The sequence below is a fragment of the Acipenser ruthenus genome, chromosome 4 (assembly GCF_902713425.1).
Source record: "Acipenser ruthenus chromosome 4, fAciRut3.2 maternal haplotype, whole genome shotgun sequence".
NCBI lineage: Eukaryota > Metazoa > Chordata > Actinopteri > Acipenseriformes > Acipenseridae > Acipenser > Acipenser ruthenus.
In genome coordinates, this window is record NC_081192.1 from 12975936 (window position 1) to 12985000 (window position 9065).

The 9065-nt window shown below is 38.3% G+C and overlaps 2 protein-coding genes across 3 annotated transcripts in view; one reads left to right on the forward strand and one right to left on the reverse strand.

Moving 5' to 3' along the window:
* Window positions 1–328: 328 nt before the first annotated feature.
* LOC131733496 (RNA-binding protein 48-like) lies at window positions 329–4851 on the reverse strand. Its single transcript, XM_059021207.1, has 6 exons — window positions 4738–4851; window positions 3134–3286; window positions 2866–2912; window positions 2477–2576; window positions 805–901; window positions 329–594 (listed from the first exon to the last, which is right to left on the reverse strand). The coding sequence occupies exons 1-6, from the start codon at window positions 4843–4845 to the stop codon at window positions 329–331; spliced, it is 771 nt and encodes a 256-aa protein (XP_058877190.1). The 5' UTR covers window positions 4846–4851.
* A 153-nt stretch (window positions 4852–5004) lies between these two features.
* Window positions 5005–9065, forward strand: part of pex1 (peroxisomal biogenesis factor 1) — a 19237-nt gene continuing 15176 nt past the window's right edge. For both annotated transcript variants that reach the window (XM_033998952.3, XM_033998953.3), the window contains exons 1-5: window positions 5005–5486; window positions 7471–7617; window positions 8026–8109; window positions 8497–8611; window positions 8985–9065. The exon at window positions 8985–9065 is cut by the window's right edge and continues 686 nt beyond it. In XM_033998952.3, coding sequence (XP_033854843.3) covers window positions 5379–5486; window positions 7471–7617; window positions 8026–8109; window positions 8497–8611; window positions 8985–9065 — 535 coding nt within the window. In that variant the 5' untranslated portion in view covers window positions 5005–5378. The remainder of the gene's footprint in view (window positions 5487–7470; window positions 7618–8025; window positions 8110–8496; window positions 8612–8984) is intronic.

Genomic DNA, 9065 nt, shown 5'->3' on the forward strand with positions numbered 1-9065 from the left:
GATGTTTGACATATCTGATTTTTGACAACTGTTCATTTCAAGACAAATTCAAACGGTTGAAATTCATCTTTAAAGATTCTGAATTTAGTGAAACTAATGTAAAATTGTTATTTATCTCATACTGATTAAACAAAATGTATTACATCTTTGTTATTGACCTACATCAGTAAATTTATGGTCAAGTATATCAAATTGACTACTGTGGCTTTATATATACCATAGTTTACAGATCCACGGTTTCAGTTGAAATATAGAAGTAATCAATAAAAAGATAAAAAGGATGACAACAGTAGGAATGTTTTAAGCAAGACAAATGCACAGCTTACCTTCATAATCTGTTTCTAATGAAATCGACTGACATGTTTAGCGAATCATCCACCTTGGGTTCTTCTGGTAATTTTGGACCTACAAATATTTCTGCGTCGTTTTTGTCAATTCCAATCAGTGAATCTACAGCTACTTGTTCCTTTCTTCTTTTCCTGTCTTGCAAATGCGTAGTCCTTGGGATAAATCTGGCAACAGAAGTGTTAGTCATTGTGAACGATGCTTCCTTGGACCCATGATATTTCCTCCTATCACTGGGAGGGGACCTTTCTGTTACACAATGTTTACCAGTATTAGCTGCATGTCCCATGGAACTGCTATTAAAGTCCTTGAATAATGGGTCATGTACAGTAGGCTCACCACAGTTCAAGTAATTCTTTCCTGACACAGATGTACATCTCTGTAGATCTTCCTGAGGTGGGGGAGGCAACATTGGGTAACCATAATAGGTGCATGTATTCCAGTCCTCACTGGCATTACCTGTCTCGATTTCTGTGGTCTCTTTTTGCAAATTGTTAACAACTTCCTTTGATGTATCAGGTTCCACATATTTCTGCTGTTTTATACAAGTTTTTATCTGTTCAGGAAAAAAAAAACACAACACACCAAAAAAAATGTTTTACCCAACAGAACTGTATGTGCAATGTGCATTTACAGTATATAACAGTAAGGCAGGCCTTTTTTCTCAAATGTTACCTTTTATGGACCAGTTTCTCATAACACTACAGGAACTGTAGTGTACAATGCAAGACTAGCAATGGTTCCGTCATCAGATATTGGCACAAGTTTAGCATCTGTCACCATTTCATATCACCTTGGAGCCTGACCTTGTCAGTTCTCAGGAGCTAAGCAAGAATGGCCTTAGTCAGTACTTGAATGGGGTGCCTCCAAACAAAACCAGGTTCTGCAAGCCATGGTGTTTGTGGCTCAGCAAGTGGAAGTTCCATTTGAGTCAGAGTTGAAGCAATGTCTCAACATAGGCCATATTGCCACTAGGTCAGAAATGATGCTATAAAAATCGCAATTTTTGTGATTACACCTTTCTCTCAAGTTACATTTATTGTATGTGCTATTTAACTCAAATGAACAGCGCATATTCAAAACATGTTAGTAAACTGAAAAATCCAAGTTTGCTGTAGGAGGTGCCTAAGATCAAATCAAATTTTATTTATAAAGCACCTTTCATGGCAAGCCATCCCAAGGTGCTTTTAAACAAGCAAAAGGCCATTCGGAAGTACCTTTAGTACAATAAAAACAGCACGAGAAAACAACATTTTAAAATTAAATCAAATAAAAGCAACAGATAAGGAACTCAAACCGAATAAACAGGAATAAAACTCTATAAAAAATAAATATTATAAAAGCCCTTTTAAACCAAAGGTTCTGTTTACTCCGTGAACATGAAAGGCCTTGCGTCAAAATTTAGTTGTTGCCAATTATTATTTATTATTTTCTCCCCAATATGAAATGCCCAATTATTTTTAGGCTCAGCTCACCGCTACCACCCCTGCGCTGACTCGGGAGGGGCGAAGATGAACACATGCTGTCCTCCGAAGCGTGTGCTGTCAGCCGCCCGCTTCTTTACACTCTGCAGACTCACCGTGCAGCCGCCTCAGTGCTACAGCGTCGGAGGACAACGCAGCTCTGGGCAGCTTACAGGCAAGCCCGCAGGCGCCCAGCCAGACTACAGGGGTCGCTGGTGCACGGTGAGCCGAGGACACCCTGGCCGACCTAACCCACCCTCCGTCCCTCCGGACGACGCTCAGCCAATTGAGCGCCGCCCCCTGGGAGCTCCCGTCCACGGTTGGCTGTGGAATAGCCTGGACTAGAACCGGCGACGTCCAGGCTATAGAGCGCATCCTGCACTCTAGCGAGTGCTTTTACTGGATACGCCACTCGGGAGCCTCGCGTCACTGTTTTTCACCTGTATTGCACCAACAATGTATTTTAGGGGGAATCCTGAGATAACCAAGCTGTAAGCAGTGCTGTAAAATGCTGGTACAGGTTGATCACAAATCAACCCCTAAGTGGGTTTTCAAAAGGAATCATTTCAAATAGAATGTTATAACGACTATGTATTTATATTGACATTTATTTGGGACAAAATACATCTGTTTGTTGTTCTTGCTATGAACTTTTTTCTGTCTTGTCATTTTTCTCTTGTGTCCTGCACGGTTTCAAATTCTGGAGCATAGCACACGTGAAGCAATCCACCAAAGAAGCTCCTTTCATCCAGTTTCCGCTTGGCAATTCTGCATCAAAATGTAATGTTTCATCACAATCAGACATGTAGTATAATCTTGCACGTCAATGCATACCTGGTTAATTCAAGACATTGACCATGGTGTGTCAAACACTATGAAAACAATTAAACCTACAACGTTACACATTTGGATCATTTCACTGATATACTTTGTTGCTGCCCCTTTTATGGGAACTTGGTTGAATCATTTATATATTTAAAAAAAAAAAAATTAAAAATTAAACTATTATATCAATGTATCATGCTACACAAAATAGGTACCAAAGTTGAGCTATTACCTTGCACTCTGTAGATTCTGGAATTTAATGAGGTACACTTCTGTGAACTGTTATTATTATTATTATTTATTTCTTATCCAGGGCGACTTACAATTGTTACAAGATATCACATTATTTTTATATACAGTTACCCATTTATACAGTTGGGTTTTTACTGGAGCAATCTAGGTAAAGTACCTTGCTCAAGGGTACAGCAGCAGTGTCCTCCACTGGGGATTGAACCCACGACCCTCCGGTCAAGAGTCCAGAGCCCTAACCACTACTCCACACTGCTGCCCCATTCTGCAGGGTAATCATCTAATACACGGTATTCTTCAACAGCTCCATAAATTGCAAAAAGCTGAACCAATTCCGTCATAACACCTACTGCTGGCACACCCGGAATCAACAGGTAACAGGACTCCAGGTTGATGGTGTAAACCTGAATGGTTAAAACATAATAACTTGAAAGAGGTCAAATACCTACCAAGACAGAATGTCTATCCAGTATGTTCATGACAAGGGACCAGTGGACATTCCTGTCTTTCCAAATAAGATAAAACAGCTTCAGTTCAAGGACCAAGAAACCATGTCAATTATACAGGTGAAGCTATGAGTCAATAGTTTTTAGAAATCACTTATATTATGTACTTAGGATTGCCACATGGCCCCATAATTCCAGAACACTTTGGGTCAGGACAGGGTTTTTAAGTTGCCCTTAAACTGAAAGAAATAAACACGTGAATTGAGCACTAAACACTTGTTTAATTTATATTGCTTCTTAATTATCCGAATCATTGTGATAATACAAATTTTATCCAAAAAAAAAGCATCTTGAATAAACATTATTATTATTATTATTATTATTATTATTATTATTATTATTATTATTATTATTTATTTATTTCTTAGCAGACGCCCTTATCCAGGGTGACTTACAATCGTAAGCAAATACATTTCAAGTGTTACAATACAAGTAATACAATAAGAGCAAGAAATACAATAACTTTTGTTCAAGCAAAGTACAAGTGTGACAAACCACAATTCAATAATACAGCAGATAATAGTGATAGTGACATCAGGATATGATTAAATAGTGATAGTTACATCAGGATATGATTAAATACAAAGTACTACAGGTTAAACACTTGGCAGATTACAGTATTCTGAAGTACAGGATTAAATTCAGTAAAATAGGGGGCAGATAAGAGCAAAATAAAGCACATTTACATGAAGGGTGATAGTGTCCCAGGATACAAACAGAGGAGTTCTACAGGTGCTGTTTGAAGAGGTGAGTCTTAAGGAGGCGCCGGAATGTGGTCAGGGACTGGGCAGTCCTGACATCTGTAGGAAAACATGTGTGTAGGTTTATACAAGATACTTTATTTTATAAAATTAGTACTTCAGTTATCAATATTTAAAAGTTGCTATTTATATCCTGTTAAATTAGTAATAGCACTAATTTACACTGACTCTCCCAATTATATAATAACACTGATCATGTTCACGCTGTCTGTTGTCAGGAATAGTGAACAGCGGTCAGTATTAATTTGAGCGGGAGGAGACGATTTATTAGAAACTATAAAGACACTTTAAAATATATCTCTAAAACTATTAATAAAATAGTGATGATGGTACTTATTTAATTTGTTAAAAGCTATTATTGTATTGTCATGCTGCCTCGAGATAATTAATCAACAGAATCAATTTAGCAAAGGTTTAGCGCTCAATTCACGTGTTGATTTCCTTCAGTTTAAGGCAGCTTCAGTTTAAAATCCTGTTCTGTCTCACAGTGTTCCGGAATCATGAGCCCAGGTGGCAACCATATATGTATTGTATGTAATAAACATCTGCACAGTTGGCAAGTTTTTAAGACTTAAAATAACAACGTACTCGAACAGCTGTGGGCCTCCTTTCTCTATATTTAGCTCTGCTAAAACACACATCTTTTTGTTCATGGTGTTTACAAACTTCTAGGGTTTTCCAACTGGAAGCTGCCATTTTTCCGTGACCCTATAGGCATATTAATCACACACAGAGAGCAGAGATTACTCCACCAATCATGAAAATCATGGCAGTGTCCTTAACCAATCCAAGAGAACCTTTGGTCTCTCGCAGCATGATTGGTTTGTTGTACCAATAACCTTTACAAACATTTCCTGTTTGCTTAAGGGGTCGTTACAAAGTACAAGCGTGATTTGCTGTCAAAAAACCCTTACAGAAATATATTTTATACACAGATCTTACAGCATTGTATTGGATTACAATGTTACTATGATAGTTCTTGTTGCAGTGCACAGTAATTAATTATGGTAGTACTGTTTTAAAACGGTAGCATGTTATATATTTTGTAAAGCTGTCTAGATTTGTTTTTACGTGAATGTCTTTTTTTTTTTTTATCACACTACAAATACAGTATTACAATATGCACGTTAGTGTACTCTGCGTTGAGAAAAGTGTTGATTCCTTATTCGTAAACAATTGATTTTCTTGCGACCCAAGTCAAAAATATCAGTAGGACAGAGTCAGCCGAGATGTTTGTCAGCCATGGGATTCAGCCAGTTTCGTTGGCGTTTACGAACACAAAAAACTGCTTTCTGAATATCCCTTCAAGTCTTGCAACACAGCTTCGCCTTCAAGAGGTAACGCGTTTGTGATTAACTGTACTTTTATTAGACAAGGTGGTTTATTGACTAAAACATAGTACCATTAAGTCATGCTGTTAACTACTGGCATTAACTAGAAATAAGTGACACTATTTCATGTAATAACGTGTGCACAGCTAAATGAAAATGATGTTAACATGCTGTAGTCATCATACCCAATAAGCGGTTTACTTTTTTTTGTCAGTGTCTCGTGGAGGACTCTAGTTCGAGACTATTTTAAATCCGTGATTGTTGTGCTGTTTTTCTTCCGGTAGGACACACATTCTTAATAGAAAATTGTGTTCTGCTTTTCTTAAAGTTTAATTACATGCACAAATAAAACCAACGATGAGAAACTGAAGCATGCTTTTATAACATCTAGGACTGATTATTGCATTGATTATTTCTCTGGTATTTAAAGTTCTGTTTTATCCAGATTGCAGCTTGTGTAAGGTGCTGTCGCCAGAGTTTTAACAAGAACAAAGAAGCACAAACATTACCCCATGTGTTAGCAGACTTGCATTGGCTCCCTGTCCGGTTTAGGATTGATTTTAAGGTCCTGCTTTAGACTTAAAGGTTTTAAATGTCTTTGCCTTATCGTATTTAAATGATCTTTTAACCCCATACGTTCCTAGATGCTAACTCCGATCACAGGATGCTGGGTTACTATTCCCAAGGTCCCGAAAAAGACCACAGGTAGTCGCGCATTCAGCTATAACGCTCCTAAACCAGGGGTCTTCAACCCTGGTCCTGGAGGGCCGGTGTCTCTCCTGGTTTTTGTTCCAACTGTATCCTAAATGACTTAATTGGATCAATTAAGTGCTTAGTAGATGCTTAATTAGTCCATTTAATTAATGTAGTGTACAGTTACAGCAAAAACCAGGAGGGACGCCGGCCTAAACTATGGAATGAACTGCTGTGATCTGTAAGACAAGCACCAACTGTTCCAGCATTTGAAAACTAGAATAAAAATATTTTTTACAATCTAGTTTATACATCTTAAAATGATATGTATTGTACCGTTGCATGGGAAATGAAGGCAGGCTCACACGGGTATTTCAGGTTCTTGAATGTAGTGGTTTATTAAGCCGGGACTCTACACTTGACAGGTAAAGCGTGCTGCTTTCTCAGCCAGTGGTACAGCTACAGCTGAGCAGCATAGTGCTACTCACTGTGACAAAATAATCCAAGAAAAGAAAATCCAAAGCGCACTGTTCTGGCCGTGTGCTACAGCCAGCTAAGTGCAGTGTCTGGTTCTTCCTTGGTTCTCTTTAGTCCTGCTTCTCTCTGGCTCTCCTTGGCTGTTTGTCTCCAATCTTTCTCTCTGTTCTTCAGCTCTCTTTCGTCTCAGCAGCCCTTATCCCCCCCCCCACCCCCCCCCACCCCAGTGCACCAGCCACCAATCCGAAGAAGGTATGGCTTCCCGCTCTCGATCCCTTGATTGTTCCAACATCTTATCCACTGATTTCTGACAATAATGTTGTAACCGGGTCCGGCTCGTGCGGCAAGCCGAGCTTCTGATTGGTGGCAATTCTCCTGTCTCTGACGTCCCTGAACACCTGCTGCAATTGAACCTTTGACTTGGAGTCACAGAACCTTCCCGAACGCGGTTACAGCAGACCCAGGGTCTTTACAGTATATTTCTTTGCTCACTCGCTGTTTTATTGTTTTTATTTTACTGTTCACTTTTATTCTTATTGATACTTATTTTATTATTTTACTGTTCACTTGCTTATTGCTACTTTTAATATTTATCAATGTTTTTATCTATGTAAAGCGTTTTGCGGCGATTTGTTGTGAAAGGCGCTATATAAATAATAAAGATTGATTGATTTATTGATTGATTGATTCAAAACTAATTTGGGATGTGCTAAAAACATACAATATACACCTGTGGGAATAGGCTCTTAACAACACTTTTTCCAAGTGTAAAAGTAGTATGTTTTGCCTGTTTTCATTATCATTTTTCTTATAATTACAGAACCAAGCAATTGAGCTTTCCTGGGGTTTGCATCAGTCTGTATTTCTCAGCTGGACGAGATGCCAACGCAGTGCTTTCCTGGAGGAAAATGTTGTGGAGATAAACAGACAACTTGGGGACAAACTTGGAATCAAGGATCGGGAGCAGGTTTGGGAAACATTGATTTATTCAATCATCAAATTAGGAACTTCTAGTGTAAAGTATATAGACTGATACAGTTGGAGATAAATGAAGGCTGTATCTCCCTGTTGCAACTCGATTTCTGCAGATCTGACTGACGGGCTGAAAGTCAATTGCTGAATTAGTCTGTATCCAATTGTACACAAATGACCCTGGCTTCTCATGGACATTATTCTGCCTTTCTCTTTTTTGTCTGCCCTGTGCATTCTAATAGGAAGTTTTAAAAGTAACTTGGCTCCAAGTTCCTGCAACATTATTTAAAGCTCTAGCAGCCATTGGCAGTGATTCTGAAGTTGTCTGTTTTTTTTTTACCTTAATTCTGTTAAATGTGATGGATACTTTTTTAGATTCACATTTATATCTAATCTGTTTTAGGCATTTCTTAGGCCCTGTTTCCAAGTCCTGTCCATGCAGCAGGTATTTGTTGAACCACTCTCGTCTGACGACTGGGAAATATTGGTACGTTTTTGAATTGAATAATATTGGTCTGTTAAAGGTAATACACCTGTTTTACCATGGCTTGTCAATATTATAATGAGAATTCAACTACCTTTACATAAGCGTAAAGAATAGTGTTCTTATTCATTCCTTTATTAAGTTGATGAGTTTAAAGGTGTAATAACTAAAGGTGGACTTTGGGGACTGTAATAGGTGTAGAACAACAAGATGGTGAGATTATGGATGTTGTATTATTAAAACACAAGTGCACTTGTACTCAGCATCGTCTAGGATGTGTGAATCTGAACTCGTATTGCACTGTATTACTGGTCATGTAGACTCAACTGTTGTACTGTAACTGTTCATTTACATGAAGCAAACATTTATTACTATTTAATCTTTTTTTAGGAACTTCATAGTTCAACTCTAGAACAACGCCTCCTTGACCAGATTAGGATTGTGTATCCAAATGGAGTCTTCCCAGTGTGGGTAGACCAGCACACAGTCATTTATATTAAAATAGGTATGCACTCCATGTATGTTCTCAAGTTACAAAGCTGAAGTGATAAGGATGTTTTAACTTTGTGTCTGAAATACTGAATTTGAGCTGTGCAGAAACCATGAAAATGCCTACAAGTGACACCTGTTAGGAGATCTCATTTTGTTTTTGAATGCAGTGCAGCTACTGAGAGTAGTTTAAACTTTCAATGCCAGCCTTTTGCTTGTAGTTATAAACATTTTCATCTTATTTCTAAAGCTGACAATTGTCTGCATAGTGACTTGGAAATTGTTGACACTTCGTTTCTAGATTGCACATGTAAGTGTATGTATGTATGTATATGTGGATGAATGTGTGGCAAGTCATCAGTCAAGTCAATTTTCATGCACTGTTTCAGGATCTCTCACACCTGCCGCTCCTTATGGCCGACTGGAGCAACTCACTGAACTTATTGTCTCGCCTAAACTACGTCAGACTG

Bases quoted from the DNA above. Each gene is read 5' to 3' on its own strand.
- LOC131733496 (XM_059021207.1), bottom strand. From the start codon at position 4,845: ATGGCAGCTTCCAGTTGGAAAACCCTAGAAGTTTGTAAACACCATGAA. The intron at 902-2,476 runs TGACAAGACAGA...TTTCCTGAACAG, and splicing joins TGCAGGACACAAGAGAAAAA to ATAAAAACTTGTATAAAACA. The intron at 595-804 runs GTAATGCCAGTG...ATTGTGTAACAG, and splicing joins GACCACAGAAATCGAGACAG to AAAGGTCCCCTCCCAGTGAT.